Source organism: Portunus trituberculatus, chromosome 37 (assembly GCF_017591435.1).
Source record: "Portunus trituberculatus isolate SZX2019 chromosome 37, ASM1759143v1, whole genome shotgun sequence".
Taxonomy (NCBI): domain Eukaryota; kingdom Metazoa; phylum Arthropoda; class Malacostraca; order Decapoda; family Portunidae; genus Portunus; species Portunus trituberculatus.
The window spans coordinates 31,366,228-31,383,033 of NC_059291.1; the positions used below are offsets into that span (position 1 = coordinate 31,366,228).

The 16,806-nt window shown below is 41.5% G+C and overlaps 1 protein-coding gene across 2 annotated transcripts in view; it reads right to left on the reverse strand.

Annotated features, from left to right (window-relative positions):
* The window catches only part of LOC123514312 (afadin-like), a 218,005-nt gene that overhangs the window by 136,760 nt on the left and 64,439 nt on the right, over window positions 1-16,806 (reverse strand). For both annotated transcript variants that reach the window (XR_006677567.1, XM_045272134.1), the window contains exon 8: window positions 12,979-13,093. Coding sequence is in view for 1 of the 2 variants with exons in the window: in XM_045272134.1 (XP_045128069.1) it covers window positions 12,979-13,093 (115 nt within the window). In the remaining variant the exon portion in view is untranslated. The remainder of the gene's footprint in view (window positions 1-12,978; window positions 13,094-16,806) is intronic.

The window sequence follows — 16,806 nt, forward strand, 5'->3', positions numbered from 1 at the left end:
TCCCTCTCCTTCAGTTAATATTCTCCTCCTCCTCCTCCTCCTCCTCCTCCTCCTCCTCCTCCTTTCTTTTCTTCTTCTAATCTTCCCTTCCTTCCTTACTTCCTCATTCTCATCAGCACCATTATCTTCCTCCTCTTCCTTCTCTTATCTCTTCCTCCCTCTTACATTTTGTTAACTTCTACTCCTCTCTTTCGTTTCTCCTCCTCGTCTTCCTTAACATCACCTTCCTTTTCCTCTTTCCCCCCTCCTCATCTTCCTCCTCCTCCTCATTTCCCTCTTCCTCCTCCTCCTCCTCCTCCTCCTCCTCTTCCTTTACACTTGATTTTCACCTGTCACTCGTTACCTTCTTGTCTCACTCAGCACCTTTATCCTGCTCTCTCTCTCTCTCTCTCTCTCTCTCTCTCTCTCTCTCTCTCTCTCTCTCACACACACACACACACACACACAGCACCATTGAATATTCACTCGTGCACTTTTATCGATTCACTCATCCCTTTCCCACTTTCTCATTCATATGGACTTATTTCTAACAAGAAACGAAGATGTAAATTGGATCTCTCTCTCTCTCTCTCTCTCTCTCTCTCTCTCTCTCTCTCTCTCTGCAGGACGGCAATAAGGCATAAGGCAGCAGATCGTCAATTATTCCACAAAGGTAAGAGTATTTTTCACCGCCTTTCTCTGTCCATCTCACCTTACGTAAAAGCCACGCGGACTAGCCAAGAATAATTACCACCTGCTATGCCCTTATTGATCTCCAACCCTACGCTGCCAAGGAATGAACAGACTATGCTTACCTGACATATCTACGTGGATCACCTGTTGAGCGCCACCTGGCCCCTACTACCCGATAACTAGTGAATGGTGTGGGTGTAATTGTGGTGAATGAATTAATATGGAAGTATAACGTGGAGGAAAATATGGAGGAAAGATTGCAAACTTTTAGAGGGAAAAATTGTAAAAAGAAAAGAAAAAAAAAGGGTTTTGGTGTGACTATCTTAGAAAAGTACTATTTTGACTATCACGGAAGGGAGGTAGGGTAGTCAGAATTGGAGAGGAGGTGGAGGAAACATGGAGGAAGGTCTGTGGTCAAGGAGGAGTACCCGTGAGTCTGATGAATGACTAATGTGGGTCTGTGAAGTTACAAAGTGTTCCCTTCACTCTTCGGTCAGCTGAGGGAAATGTAATTGGGTTGCTTTCTTGTTTTGTGACTGATTGAAACGCCCTTCTGTATGTATACGTAGATATAGGGACAACAGACAGCGAGGAAATTGTCTATCTATACCGAGAATAATTCTATCTAGTGTATCCAAGAGGAGGGATTAATTTACTATTTAAACTATGTGAGGAGAACAGGGCTTAGTCACTCCCAGTATTAGAAAGTTAGAAAATAATATTGTGTACTCCGTGGATAAAGTATAAATGAAAATCCTATAGTAAGTAGTGAGATTAGAAGAACGTCCTATAATACACAACTAATGCCACTAATGTTTCGCTGCACCCTGTATGCATCTCACTGTGTGTCCGTGTCTGAGGGCTTTCAGATTAGAGGACTTTTCACCACCCTCACAGTCCTTCATTCCTCTCTCTACCCTTCAAACAACAAACAACTGCATATGAAAAATGTTACTTCAACTTGGTGAGCGACAAGTCACGACTCTGCCACACGTTCTAGCAAACCCTTGATGGCTGACTCCTATTTCCTGAAAGGCTTAAGAGCTTAACACTACCTCGATCCCTACAATTCTCTACACTTTTAACTTTTGATGAACTTTGACAGCTTAAGAGCTTTACATCTTCTCTATTATTACATTTCTACTTCTACCCTTTCATTCACTAAGTAACGTGAATAACCAACCCTTTCATTCACTGAGTAACGTGAATAACAACCCTTTCATTCACTAAGTAACCAAAACCTTTCATTCACTGAGTAAAGTACACACAACAGACCAAAGTGGTGACGGACTAACCACCTTTATGTTCGTCAGGAAAACCGAGAGATCACATTTCAATTTCGAGAAGGATTCAGCAGCTTCACTCTACATCTGTTCCTTAATTTCATCACGGACGGACAAGGTGACTCTCCCCGCGAGGCAACACACCACAGACCACTTCGACCCCGCTTGTTCATCACGCAGGAAAGGTGACAATCAAGGGGCAATTTCATAGACAGGTTTGAGACTCTTCCCCTCGTTTCATTACGTGGGGAAAGAAAGGTGCTGTCTCTTCCTTCCACGCCTTGTAAGGTGTCACCGAAGGGCTCCCTGTAACACCAAGGCCATGTCCTCTCTCACTGCACTCGTGTCTTGGATTATCGCTCCCAAAACAGAAGTGACAAGCTCTGTCTTACAAATTAGATTAATGTTTTTCTTTTTCATTTTGTACTCCTCCTCCTCCTCCTACTCGTCCTTCTCCTTTCTCTTCTTCTTCTTCTCCTTCTTCTTCCCCTTCCCCTTCTCTTTCTCCTTCTCCTTCTCCTTCCCCTTCTCCTTCTCCTTCTCCTTCTCCTTCTCCTCCTCCTCCTGTTCCCTTCCTACAGTGTCGTAAGAAACAACACGTTTATTTTTGTTTATAATAAATCATTGTATATTTGTCTGTACTGTTCTTCCCTTCTCTTATCTTTTTCCTAGTATTCTAATCTTCCTCCGCCTCCTCCTCTTTATTCTTATTCACCTCCTCGTAATTTTATCCTCCTCCGCCTTCTTCTCTTTATTTCTATACACCTCGTTCTTTTATTCTCCTCCGTCTCCTCCTCGTATTTTCTTTTCTTTTTTTTCCGCCTCCGCCTCTTTATTTATATACTATTCCGCCGCCTCCTCTTTATTTCTATACACATTCTTTTCTTTTATCCTCCACCGCCTCCTTCTCTTTTTTTTTTTATCCTCCACCTTGTTTTCTTTATTTCTATAGCCTTCCTCATCCACCTCTTCCTCATTATTTTCTTATCCTATCCTCCTCTTCCTCAAAATAGGAAAAACTCAATAAACTCCCTTCAAATGGTATAGCCAAAACAAGATTCCAAGGTGACAGACGTGAGATATATTATTCATCTGGGTCGGTAATTGCTCTCATCAGGGGCGGCGAGTTCACATGGAAATTACCTACCTCGCCATTTCCATAATTTCTTCACATGTTCACACGAGCGAAATACGGGGGTCGATTCTTTTTTTTTTTATTCGAATGCTACATATAAAGGTGACTACATGCGGCTCAGTAAGGAAGGAACTGTGGTCTCCTTCTCTTCCTCTGTATTCGTGTTCCTACAAAGATAAGGCTTTTTTTTTTTATTTATACCATTTTATTTCTTATTTAGCCTATCCTTTGACTACAATTAGCTTTTAAGCCTTTCAATACCATGACACGTTTTCATATTCATTCTGCTTACTATTTGATGAGTCTATACACCTTCAGAAACTTACGTGAGGATTAAAATAGTGAAGACTGTGAGGATTTATCTTCTGATCTGCATAGAGCTTTCCTAATGTCAATAAAATGGTCTAATAGTACACAAATCTCAAGGTATAAATGTGTCCCAGTACTGAAGGGGTTACAGACCACCACCTCTTTCAGGTTTTGTTTTTTCCTTCCTTCTGTAACTTTTGTCATTGTTTCTTATATAAGGCAAATTAACTCCTCTCACGCTCAGTAAAATGCCCCGATAGAAACTACATAAAGCTGAATTTTTGACTGGAACATATAAAATACATATAAAAAGCAATAATGAAAAAATACTAAGAAAAGGGGTAATAATGGAGCTGAGAAATCCTCGTTAAGTTTTTTTGGTGCGTAATACTGTCCATTTACTCCAATGAAGATAAAGTGCCACAGTGCCACAACCAGTCACCGGTGTTTGCTGACCACCTCGACCTGGTATGTGGACAGTTGGGTGGTGAGTTAAGAGTAGTGGTGTGCTAATCCCTTCAGTCCCATGACTCGTTCCCATATTCATTCTGCTTACTATTTGATGACTTTATACAGCTTCAGAAAATTATGTGGCTATTGAACTAGTGAAGACTGTAGCCATTAATCTTCTGACCTCCATAGACCCTTCCAATGTCAATAAAATGGTCTAATCGTACACAAATGTCAAGGTAAAAATGAGTCCCAGTACTGAAGAGGTTAGAAATATATGTAGTGCAGGTCTCTCTCTCTCTCTCTCTCTCTCTCTCTCTCTCTCTCTCTCTCTCTCTCTCTCTCTCTCTCTCTCTCTCTCTCTGAATTTCCACCCCTAGTCTCGCATCTGAGGTGGAGACGAGTAGGGCGATGTACTGCGCCAGGTTACCTCGTTATAACCCAGAAAGTTTGTACTTCAGATACTCCTTATGTTCCTACTTATACCCTCCTTAACTTTCCCTTCACCTCCTCCTCCTTCTCCTCCTTCTTTTCTTTCTCTCTATCTCCTCTTTCACCCTCCACCCGCTCCACCACCTGCTTTTGATGGGCGCGTTCATTAACACAGTGTGGCGACTCATTAACTTGATCCCAGCAGTTCACCGTGAAGGGATCGCTGGTACAGGATGCTTTGCCTCACTCCCACCACCACTGACGCCGTGACGCAAAACCCACGTCGAGAGAGAGAGAGAGAGAGAGAGAGAGAGAGAGAGAGAGAGAGAGACATAAGACACGAACCTCTCTTGTCTAGTGAGGGTGAAATAACAAAGACTGAAATGTAATCTCCCTCCAGCACAGCCTGATGACACACGCTGCTTAGAGCCACGACACAACTCACCAGGAGGGAAAAAACATGAAGGCCAAAATGAGGACAAGGAAAAAAATTAGGGGAAAAGTGACGAAGAGAAAAAATGAGAAGGGAAAAAAAAAGATTCGCATATTAAGAAAAATACTTGGAATCAATACCCTGCTTTAGTGTGTGTGTGGGAGAGAGAGAGAGAGAGAGAGAGAGAGAGAGAGAGAGAGAGAGAGAGAGAGAGAGAGAGAGAGAGAGAGAGAGAGAGAGACTTAACCTAGTCATAACATCATTCATCAACGTAAAAGCTTTTTTTTCTTCCCTTTCAATAAAATTCACAGCATTTTCCCTTCTCTTTCTCTCTCTCTCTCTCTCTCTCTCTCTCTCTCTCTCTCTCTCTCTCTCTCTCTCTCTCATATCATTAAAGAAGAAGAGCACAGTATTAGAGTATCATCAAACGTAAGCCTCTGATTTTTTAAGCCTTAGTTCATTTTTTAGTATAAAAGCACTACTATTCCTCCTCCTTACTGTTTCAAAGCGCCAGATGTTCCTCTCCCAGTCTTCTTTCCCCCGCCTATCCCTGCTCCTTTACCTCGTGCCTCGTGCTGCCTCCAAAGGTCCTGGAATCTCCTTAGCGCACCAACACATTAGTAATACGATTCCCTTTCCATTCCCTCCCTTCCTACACCTGAGCGTCTCTCCTACACACACACACACACACACACACACACACACACACACACACACACACACACACACATTCAGGGTCATTACGGTGATGCACTGGGCAAGACAGTTTTGGTCTGAGAGCTGTTAGGGCGGAGAGGAATGTTGGAGGAGGAGGAGGAGGAGGAGGAGGAGGAGGAGGAGGAGGAGGAGGAGGAGGAGGAGGAGGAGGAGGAGGAGGAGGAGTGATGTGGTGGTGATGTTGATGGTAGTGGCAGTGGAAGAGACAGCGAAGAGTGCCAGAGAAATGTGGGACGTACAGAAGAGGCAGACAAGAGGAGGAAGAAGAGGAGAGATGATAGGGGAGATATGTGGGAAAAAAAAAGCAAATAGTAGCAGATTTGTTTGCCTTCGTGATGTTATCTGTGACAAATGACACTATCTAATCTAAAACGAGAGAGGAAGGACAGTACAAGCAGAAGCAGCGACTCGATCCTCCCCACCCACCACCACCACCACTACTACCATCAGAGGCAAGGAGCAAAGAGGTGAAACAAATGCTCTTACAACAAGTACCCTTAATCTCTTCAGTACCACGACGCGTTTTCATATTCATTCAGCTTATGTGGCGATTTTATACAACTTCAGAAACATATGTTGGGATTAGAATAGTAAAGACTCTGGCCATTAATCTTCTGACGTCCACAGACCTTTCCTAATGCAAATAAAATCGATTAATCATCCACAAAAAATCAAGGTAAAATTGCGTCTCAATATTGAAGGGGTTATATATATATATATATATATATATATATATATATATATATATATATATATATATATATATATATATATATATATATATATATATATATATATATATATATATATATATATATATATACATATATATATATACATATACATACACACACACATATATATATATATATATATATATATATATATATATATATATATATATATATATATATATATATCGTAGACATGTCCGGGGAAGTCATATAAATTACCAGCAGTTTTAACTTCATACAAACATTTAAACAGTTTTATTTAAGGAAGCAGAAGGATGGAAGAAAAGCAGGATGTGTTGGGAACACAACCAGGATAATGAAGAAGAGCTCGTAGTGAAGGGATATTATATTACTACAATGGCTGGAAGAGGAGGAAGGGGTAGGTAGGAGGAGGAGCAAGGGAGAAGGGGGGGCACATGGTGGGGGGAGGTAGAGGGTTGAGCAAGGTGGGTAAGGGAGGCAGAAGAGAAGAGAACAGACGTGGGAGTCAGAAGAGCGAGAGATAACAATGTCAAATGGAGGTAATGTACTTACCGACCTCAGGCTTCCCTTGCTCCACACAAATGGACTCACCTGCAGGGTAAAAACATGACCATTAATTAATTGAGCTTTGCTTCATCTCAACATTATTCAGACCATTACTGTAACTACTACTACTACTACTACTACTACTACTACTACTACTACTACTACTATCATTACCATAATTACTGTCATTATACAGTTATCATTATCATTGTATTTATTTTCACTATTGTTCTTTTTTATAGATACACACATATACATACAGATACACACACACACACACACACACACACACACACACACACACACACACACACACGGCCCGGTAGCTCAGTGGTTAGAGCGCTGGCTTCACAAGCCAGATGACCGGGGTTCGATTCCCTGGCCGGGTGGAGATATTTGGGTGTGTCTCCTTTCACGTGTAGCCCCTGTTCACCTAGCAGTGAGTAGGTACGGGATGTAAATCGAGGAGTTGTGACCTTGTTGTCCCGGTGTGTGATGTGTGCCTGGTCTCAGACCTATCCCAAGATCGGAAATAATGAGCTCTGAGCTCGTTCCGTAGGGTAACGTCTGGCTGTCTCGTCAGAGACTGCAGCAGATCAAACAGTGAATTACACACACACACACACACACACACACACACACACACACACACACACACACACACACACACACACACACATACATTACGAGCGGGAAATAAGATGGGAGTGTGGGGAAACTGTATATTGCCATGAGATGAAAGGGAAAAGAGAGAGAGAGAGAGAGAGAGAGAGAGAGAGAGAGAGAGAGAGAGAGAGAGAGAGAGAGAGAGAGAGAGAGAGAGTAGTTAAATAAGTAAATGTAGGATTATGAGAGGGAGGGGAGGAGGAAGAATAGGAGAATATGGAGAGAAGAAGAAACAAATAATTACGTAGATAAGGATGAAGGAAGGAAGGAAGAAAGGAAGAAAGGAAGGAAGGAAAGAAGGAAGGAAGGGAAGGAGATAGAAAGGAGAGAGAGAACGGAGAGGAAAAGAGCAAGAGGAGGTAAAAATGGAGCGAGAGGGGACAGGGGTGATAAATGCAAGGGAGAGGCGAGGGAGGTGGAGGGAAGATAGAGACGTGAACGGAAGGTGAGAGAGGGAGAGAGAGAGAGGAGGGAGGGAGGAAGGGAGAGAAAAGGGAGGCAGGAGGGGGAAAGACAAATGGGGGAGAAGAGGAACAAGAATCGATAGTTGCCCGTCTGTTGGTCACTAAACAAACATACAGGTTCAAATATTCATCACATGACTCTCTCTCTCTCTCTCTCTCTCTCTCTCTCTCTCTCTCTCTCTCCAATTCGTCAGTCTTCTTTCTTTTCTTGAGTCTCCCTCCATATCTCCATTTCTCCCCCCCTCCCTCCGATTCGATTTTCTTCAGTTTCTATTCTCTCTCTCTCTCTCTCTCTCTCTCTCTCTCTCTCTCTCTCTCTCTCTCTCTCTCTCTCTCTCTAGGTCATAGTACAGAACTTTGATCGGCCCTCGCATTCATTAATTAATTAGAGAGAGAGAGAGAGAGAGAGAGAGAGAGAGAGAGAGAGAGAGAGAGAGAGAGAGAGAGAGAGAGAGAGAGAGACTTTTAGACCACATTTCCCACAACTACATGTCAAGGAACACAAGAAAAATGTACAAGTGACTCATAAATATCTACGCGCACACACACACACACACACACACACACACACACACACACACACTCTCTCTCTCTCTCTCTCTCTCTCTCTCTCTCTCTCGACACACACACTCCTGTTCGTTTATCAATAAGCAATAATAAGGTCAAAGAAATGGATAGGGAAATAAAAACAGCACGAGAGGGTCTGGCGTTACACAAGGTTGGAGCTCCAATATCCGCCAAGGGTCGATTTCTTAAGCATGCTATCCCTGCACCCCCTTCCCTTCCCTCCCCCCTCCGTCCTTCCCTTCCCTGGAAAACAATAACCCTTGCTAATATGCGGTGCCATTTAGTAGCGCAATTAGTCCTATCCTCGCACAGGTAACTGCCTCCCACACTCCCACCCACGCCCCAACACAGCTCGGAGTCTTACCAAGGTCCGCCTCCACCTATTTCAGCCCGCCGCCTTGCCTCTCCCTCTGGCGCTGTCCCTGAAGGAATTAATGCACGACCGCCACACCGAGTCACGACGCGAGAGAATGATTTTGTGTCCGGCTGCGAACCGACTGATCGAAGGGATGGTAGCGAGGGTTTGGCTCTCCTGTGTGGCCGGAGGGTGTCGGGGCTTCCTTCCGCCACCCACCCCCCAGACACGCGCGGCACACGTCACGCCAACGCCACTGTCGCTACCACCATCGCCATCACCGCTGCCGCCGCCGATCCTACTAGCAGCGTGCCTCCTCGCCCCGTCTCCTTGATAGCACACACTGCTTATACATCCAGTTTTTGTTGTAGCAGTGAAGGTTGATCGCGGCCAGCACGTGTTATCTGGGTTCTCTCTCATGGTATAAAAAAAAATAAATAAATAAAAAAAACGACGTAAACTTCCAAGATTCTCAATAGTATCTTTTTCTTGGTCTTTTTTCGACAAATAGTATGCACTACGACTCCCGGGAATGTAAATGTGTTACTTAATAGTTTTCGTGAAGTATTTGTTCACTAATACCTGAAGGAAATGTAATAAGGAAGGATCACAATGCATTAGACGTATTATTCAGTAAACGAGAGAGAGAGAGAGAGAGAGAGAGAGAGAGAGAGAGAGAGAGAGAGAGTGTCTATTGGTGCTCGACATCAGCAGTCCTCGGGCCTGTGTATAGAGCGCCTGGTGCTGACAAGGGGCCGCTGCCCTTCAGGCCAGGGGCAGCAGAGGTGAGATGATATATTCGTATGCTGTCTGCACCACTCGCTGTACCAAGGTAAACAGAATTCTCTTTACCTTGCGTTGTGCCCTGATGTAGGTCACAAATGTCCACGAATATGTTTGGTTCTTCTTTTTCCCCTTTCAACCATCCGTGACCGTGACACACCTTTCAATGCCTTCACGCTGCCCACACCCTTTGAGGGATCCAAGCTGAACCATCGAATAATCACACGTGTCTAATCTACGCTCAGCCAATATGCTTGGCACTTCTGCACTGGGCCAGTCCTTGTGACGAGTGTTCTGTTGGTGGAGGGTGTCCTCACCACACCTGCCTTGACTGGTAACACTGGTTCACGAACAAATTGTGCATGCTTTACAACACATGCAGTGGCCAGGAGCAGGGGCGATGACCTCTCCAGTTACAAGCATAACTTTCATTACACACAATTAGCTCACAACATTGCACTGTTACTTATATATATATATATATATATATATATATATATATATATATATATATATATATATATATATATATATATATATATATATATATATATATATATATATATATATAGTAACAGTGCAATGTTGTGAGCTAAGTGTGTGTGTGTGTGTGTGTGTGTGTGTGTGTGTGTGTGTGTGTGTGTGTGTGTGTGTGTGTGTGTGTGTGTGTGTGTGTGTGTGTGCGCGCGATTTGAATTGGACGATCTCACACGTTCTCTATAAAGAAAAGTTTTTCCCAACAACATCTGTTTCCTTTGTAGGTTTTTGTGCATTTCTATTGTTCTGTTTTTGAGATCAAATAATCTTCCAATAAGCTGTTTACTACACTAATACCTTTGTTTTGCCACTGTCTATGTAGCTCGTGTAGTACTGATTTGCCTTATTCACACAATCTCTCTCTCTCTCTCTCTCTCTCTCTCTTGTATTCCTTTATATCTAATATTCTACCTATTTTGTCAGTCACTCAGTCAATTAAACTGTATGTCTATCTGTCTGCAAGATAACTAAAAACTATATCAATGGATCTCAAATGAATTAATCATGTTTTCAGGCAAACCTGGATATGTAAGCAAAATCCAGACTTTTTTTTTCAATCTCGTGACAAGTCTCCACCAAATGTTCACCAAATCTCATAGTGGAGAAGTGTATTCAAAAGTGCCTACATATAATTTATGCATTTAGAAACAGATCTATTTCTTTCAAAGTTTCGGTTTGTTCAGTATGTGACAAAACAAATGGTCAAAATATCTTCTATGGTGATGACAGGTGTCTGGCCAAAGCACCCCCACCTTACCTTATCATCCAAAATTGACATGTAATTAATATTTCATAACAATTTACTAAAATGAACATCCCTTGCTTTATAAAAACATTATGCTTCTTCTGAACTATGAATGTATACACACAGCTCTCAAAGTGTGTCACAATCAAAGGGAGAGAGAAGTGCCAAACATTGACTGACAACATATGACTGTGGTCAGAGCAAAGGTGAGGTCTGAGTGTTACCAACTACTAAGCAAGAGTTTCAGTTCAGTAAAGTCTTCAGCACTGGTAATCACTACACACATTCAGTTCATATGTTTTCTTTCTTTCAGAGGCTATAAAAGACTACTGGCAGGCTGCAAACAATATACACAAGCAGCCAGCCAATAACAACAGCTCTAGCACATGTTAAGGCTGCTGCTATTGTGTTGGTAATGTATTCTGCATTGTGTAGGCTGCCACTGTAAGTGTACTATATCTTAGTCAGGCATTCACATGTGGTTCACTGATGACAGAGGCATGGCATATACTCGTATGTCCACACATTCTGTGTATTAAACTGCATATGAATAAATCAATGACTCATGCCTCTCAATACTGTTCAGTTTCTTGGCTATATACAAACATACGTAGGTGCTTTACTTATTTTACTAGTATCCAGTATGGAATACATAGCTAGTTTATATCTGCAACACTCAACTTTTTATGGATCTGGTTTTTCATCCAAATGCCAACATTCCTTGTAACAGACATTATTCAGTGGTCCCATTGTCCTATTGAGAACCTATTTCTTCATTTATTACTAATAGCTTTACAGATCAAAGAGATATTGATTGCTACCTCTGACTCTGGCATTACTGTATTACTAAACTTCTTAATATATTCCATTTTTCAAGGCATAAAAGAGAGAGAGAGAGAGAGAGAGAGAGAGAGAGAGAGAGAGAGAGAGAGAGAGAGAGAGAGAGAGAGAGAGAGAGAGAGAGAGAGAGAGAGAGAGAGAGAGAGAGAGAGAGAGAGAGAGAGAGAGAGAGAGAGAGAGAGAGAGAGAGAGAGAGAGAGACTCAGCTGGTAGGAAGCCTATCAAGTTTATTCCAGTACTACCGACATCCTTTGATCTCCCCTCTTCTTCTTCTTCCCTTTACTCTTTCCATGATATCTGTTTGACACCTTTATGTTGCAATGGCTTCATTATGTACAGTGGATTTCTCTGTGAGACGTACGTAACATCAGTACTTTAACATTCCCTTACATTGACAAAAAACAAAAACAATGCTTGCATAATGAAAACCATTTGCCCAAGGAAACATTCTTGTATTATAATACTATCTCTAGCATTGACTGTAAGCAAGCAGAGCATCTAGCACTGGCTGGGACCAGAAGAATTAGGCAATCATACAGTGTAAAGTCCCACTAGGCACTTAATAGAGACACTGAGTATTTGGTCTGAAGGTAGAGGGATAAATCTTTAGCCATGAGAGACCCTTGTCAGGCTGGTGCAATTAAGACCCTAACAAAGAGAAAAGAAGGGCAATGTCTCAGATATCAGGAGTGTAACAATCTTACAGCCCAAAGAATATTTTTAGGGCCTTTGCATCACATCACTACATCAATTCAGTCACAAAGAACAAGTGCTGCTTGATGTTTTGCTGGGTGATATCATGAAGACAAAAGTAAAATAACTAAATATCATTTTGGGAAGTGACAATTATTACAATGCCAAAAACTTAAGCTGCTGTATTTTGCCTCTCCATGTTTGGCTTTCAATCCCTGGTAAAGGCACCTCCCATAGCTAAAATATTACAGTTCAATTTCTGAGCCTTTCTATGTCATTTCCTAGGAAGCCTTGACAATGGTGGCAAGCAAGGAAGTACACAGATCAGTTTTACGTAGTGTGTGGAAAGCCAGTGTTGGAAAGGAGTCAGAGCTGGTGCTGCATTGTACCTCAGATCTCCAACCAAGAAAAACGGAAAAGAGTTTGTTCTCAGTAAATGAAACACCAAACACTCATCTAAATGGAGAGGAAAATCTGTGAAGTGACTGAAGATCAAGCTATTCTGGGATGAGACATGCACTCCAAAGCACTAGTTGATACCTTAATGTTGGTGTTGGGGGTCCATCATCTCAACATGCAAATATTCTCTGGGAAAGTCTTTGAAACTATATTTTCTATGTCAACACTGCACTCACCTCTGGATGGTGGATGATTCATGAGGATGGCCAAGGGACACTCATCGTCATCCAAGATGTACTCCTTCTGTGGGGACATGGCTCTCCCATAGCCATCGTCATTGCCTATCACAGTCTGCAAGGAGCGACAGAACCAAAAGTTAGAGCCAGTTTGTATCCAACAATAAAAAATAAACATGTACTTGTAGGGCAATGGAAAAGGTTTGTGAATTGTAAAAAATGCCATCATGAAGTAACAGAAATAGATATAGTACACATAACTAATTCCTCACACCATTTCACATATCATTGTCACTCCAAAAATAGGAAATTAATAATACAGGGTGCATGATGCAACAACATTGCAGCCAGTTATCACTAGGTAACTGAAAGCAATAAAAGAACCAAATAAGTCTTTAATGTTGAGAGGAGGGAAGTGAAAGCAGTTGCAGCTACAGAGTTGGATTGATACATGACGAGACACTTGAATTAAAGAATCATGAAACTATTGTTGCTGACTATCTACTAACACTGTCATATACTATATTGTACTATATTTCCTGCAAATAATACACACCTAAACTAAAGATGCACCTGTATTGTACTGAGAGGTTTTCAGAGAAGAAGAAAAGATATTGTTTCATCATAAATAAATGTGGTTGGTTTTTTACTAATGGTTCAAAGGATGTGGAAAAATTACACTACTTAACAGAAAAAATTTACATTTGGGGATTTGATAAGAAAAGACAAGCCAAGTTAGTTATATAAAGTTAATCATATTTTATTGCAGGATGCCCCACTAACTCATGATTTTTCTCATGAACATGTTCTATATATATTTGATACCTGTAACATTTGACTTTTTTTTTTTTTTTTTTTTTTATCATGTGGGTTTTTCATGGGAATCTATGGGCTAAAGGGGATACTTTTTGGGTACCTCCTATCTCAAAGCCCACCCGCTAAGAAACCATTGCCCGAGTGAGGAAGCCCAACCTACATTTGACCATGGACAGGATTCGAACCCGTGCACTTGGAGACCCCTCAGACCCCAAAGGACGCATGGTTCCACTGTACCACGGCAGCCCCTGACTTAAATCAAATGTCCCAGGTATGCCTTTGTTCCTCTTCCATCATGCATTCAGACTTTGCAGAATATTCACAACAAAAATATTTAAGGATTCCTTGAAGGTAACCAACTCTACCTTTGAAGAAAATATGTCTATAGTAATAATCATACATACATAGTGACAAATTTTAAAATGTGTATCATTGGAATTTTTTAGCACCACATCTCAAGCCATTTTTTCTGTATTACAAATTATATTATTGTAAATAAAAACTGCTATAAAACAGAAAATTTTTGTAATCTTCCATTTATATGATTATTCTTTTGCTTTTGCAAGTCTATTCATAAAGGAAACTGTTCAGAAATTCTTATCTGTATATCTATCTATCCACCTATCTATGTAACATCACAGTCATTCTGTCCTGTCATCCACTCTCTTTCTATTATTCATTAATGACCTTCTTAACCAAACTTCTTGCCCTATCCACTCCTACGCTGATGATAACACCCTACATCTTTCCACGTTCTTTCAGAGACGTCCAACCCATCAGGAAATCAACAGATCATGCAGGGACGCCACGGAACACCTGACTTCCAATCTTTCTAAGATTTCCGATTGGGGCAGAGAAAATCTAGTAGTTTTCAATGCCTCAAAAACTCAATTCCTCCATCTATCAACTCGACACAACCTTCCAGACAACTATCCCCTCTTCTTCAATGACACTCAACTGTCTCCCTCTTCCACAATGAATATCCTCGGTCTGTCCTTTGCTCATAATCTTAACTGGAAACTTCACATCTCATCTCTTGCTAAAACACCTTCTATGAAATTAGGTGTTCTGAGGCGTCTCATACAGTTTTCTCGCCCTCCAACTGCTTACTCTGTATAAGGGCCTTATCCGTCCCTGTATGGAGTACTCTTCGCATGTTTGGGGGTTCCAGTCACACAGCTTTGCTTGATAGGGTGGAATCGAAAGCTCTTCGTCTCATCAACTCCCTCCTCTGACTAACTGTCTTCAGTCTCTTTCTCACCGCCGAAATGTTGCATCCCTTTCTATATTTTATCGCTATTTTCATGGTAACTGTTCTACTGATCTTGCTAACTGCATGCCTCCCCTCCTCCTGCGGCCACGCTGCACAAGGCTTTCTTCTTCCTCTCATCCCTATTCTGTCCAACTCTCTAATGCAAGAGTTAACCAGTATGCTCAATCATTCATCCCTTTCACTGGTAAACTCTGGAACTCCCTCCCTGCATCTGTATTTCCGAATTCCTACAACTTGTCTTCTTTTAAGAGGGAGGTATCGAGGCATTTGCTCCCCTAATTCTGGCTGACGGTTTCGGCACTTTTTGAACTCTTTGAAGAGCCAGCGCTCAAGTGGGCCTTTTTCTAACTTTCTTTTTTTTTCCCTTGGCTGGCCCTCTTCCCTATGTAAAAAAAAAAAAAATAAAAAAAAAAAAAAAAAAAAAAATAAAAAATAAATAAAAACATGGTCTGGCCCAGATAAAGCACCACACACAACATTCACCATCTTAGTCCTGTCATCCCCCAGGTGGAAAGAGACAGCTAATATATCCCAGTAGGAGTTAAGCATTAGCAAAGCCGTCCACACACTTCCACAACAAGGTCAAGTAGCATACACTGCTTTACCTCTCCTACCCTTCCATAATAGAACCATTTCCTACCCTACATTTACTCCAGTCCTTACATCATAGCAGATGCAGAGTACATATTTCACACTGAGTACCTTGCACCTTAACTGGCTCCATACATACCAATGGATCTTGCCACTGGTACCCACACAACTGCATCCTTTTCATGCACACACCACAGTTGCTCTCCATTCATCTCTATCATCTGCAAATGTTCTGGCTTGTTGTACTGTCATTCCTCTCTCATTCAAAGCTTTCTTCACTGCACACATCTGATCTCATTATTCTCTTGTATTTACTATTTTCCGACCCTCCATTCTTTTCCGCATGGCCAAATCATCCTAACACACATTGATATGTTCATCCAGCCAACTCTCAAAACAATGCTTCTTACCTCCTTACTCTTCATTCTCCCCCACTGTTACTTCACACATACTCCTCAAACACTTCATTTGCCTACATCTCTTTCAAACATTTCTTCTCTGCTACTCACAATGCTCCATGTTTCAACACTACATATCCAAATGGACACCACTATTCCATTACATAACATTCTCTTTACACTCATCATGTGTTTAAAGATCTCTTTTCCAGCTTCCTTCACCCAGCACTTCCCCCTTATCAACTCTTCTATCCCTGCCTGCTTCTGTATTTCCATCTTCCTATGACTTGACTTCTTTTGAAAGGGAGGTTTCAAGACATTTCTTCCTTAATTTTAGCTAATTTGTTACAACCTTTATGGGAACCAGCACTTTCAGTGGGCTTTTTTTTTCTTTTTATATTTTGTTGCCCTTGGATGGTTTTCCTCCAGCATAAAAAAAAAAAAAACTTTCTGCTAGTCCCAAATACTTAAAACAATCCATCTCTTCCATCTGTTTTCCAACCTTACATTCATCCTTTCATCCATTACCTCTCATACATATCTTATCATTTTGGTTTTACTTTCCTAACATTCACTTTCATCCTCTCTTCCACCTAAAAACAGGCTCAAATTCTTCCAGTCTTTTCAATTTTCTCTCTGAGCCAGTAACCAGAGTTGCATCATCAGCAAATAGCAGCTGTTTTAGATCCCATAGCTTAATTTTCCCAAAACTCTAATATTAGCTTCCTTTGCTACATCACTGATATACAT